Source organism: Neophocaena asiaeorientalis, unplaced genomic scaffold (assembly GCF_003031525.2).
Source record: "Neophocaena asiaeorientalis asiaeorientalis breed wild unplaced genomic scaffold, Neophocaena_asiaeorientalis_V1.1 C48333117, whole genome shotgun sequence".
NCBI lineage: Eukaryota > Metazoa > Chordata > Mammalia > Artiodactyla > Phocoenidae > Neophocaena > Neophocaena asiaeorientalis.
The window spans coordinates 641-1,297 of record NW_020184411.1 but is presented as its reverse complement, the minus strand read 5'-3'; the positions used below and the strand labels follow the sequence as shown (position 1 = coordinate 1,297).

Sequence of the window (657 nt, the reverse complement as noted above, 5' to 3'; positions counted from 1 at the left end):
ACTCCATGCCATCTCTGGAGTTGAGGGCGGGGGGCAGGAAGGTGAAATTTCACGTGTGTTCACTCTGCTGTTCCTTTGAAATGGGCTTTTCTTGGTTTGCTCTAATAGATGGATAGGGTTGCTCAAACTTCGGAACATTTACATGTTGTGTACAAGTAATGTTGAACTACTCAGACAGCCTGTGCTTCTCCTTCTGGCATTTTCTGTCCCATTTCAGGACCAGGATATACTGGATCTGTACAACCGACCTGAGCCCATGAAGCCCTTCCTTTTCTACCATAGCCAGACAGGCAGTACCTCCACCTTTGAGTCCGTGGCCTTTCCCGGCTGGTTCATCGCCTCCTCCTCCGAGAAAGGCCAGCCCATCTTTCTCACTTCGAACCTGGGGAAAATGCACACTACTGCCTTCCATATAGACTTAAAGATTTAACTCAGCCTAGAGGTGGCAGCTTGGTCTTATAGTTTCTCGTTCTCAGCGTGTCTTCATCTGGATTATCTCAGCGTCATTGCACATTGATGCTGAGAGGTGGGCTTGGCCCTGTTCTCATCTTATTTTATGAACGGAGAAGAAGCAATGACCTCATGGCATCCAAGGAATAGAATGTGGGCTCGAAAGCAGGAGGGAGGCGGTGACGTGTGGCTCTCCTTTCAAGCTGA

At 48.9% G+C, this 657-nt stretch overlaps 1 protein-coding gene across 1 annotated transcript; it reads left to right on the top strand.

Annotated features, from left to right (window-relative positions):
- Window positions 1-11: 11 nt before the first annotated feature.
- LOC112392037 (interleukin-36 alpha-like) lies at window positions 12-430 on the top strand (the record flags this gene model as incomplete). The annotated part of the gene is made up of 2 exons (XM_024733576.1): window positions 12-26; window positions 218-430. Coding segments are annotated over 2 exons (228 nt in total), but the record flags the coding sequence as incomplete, so codon positions are not given.
- Between the last annotated feature and the right edge of the window lie 227 nt (window positions 431-657).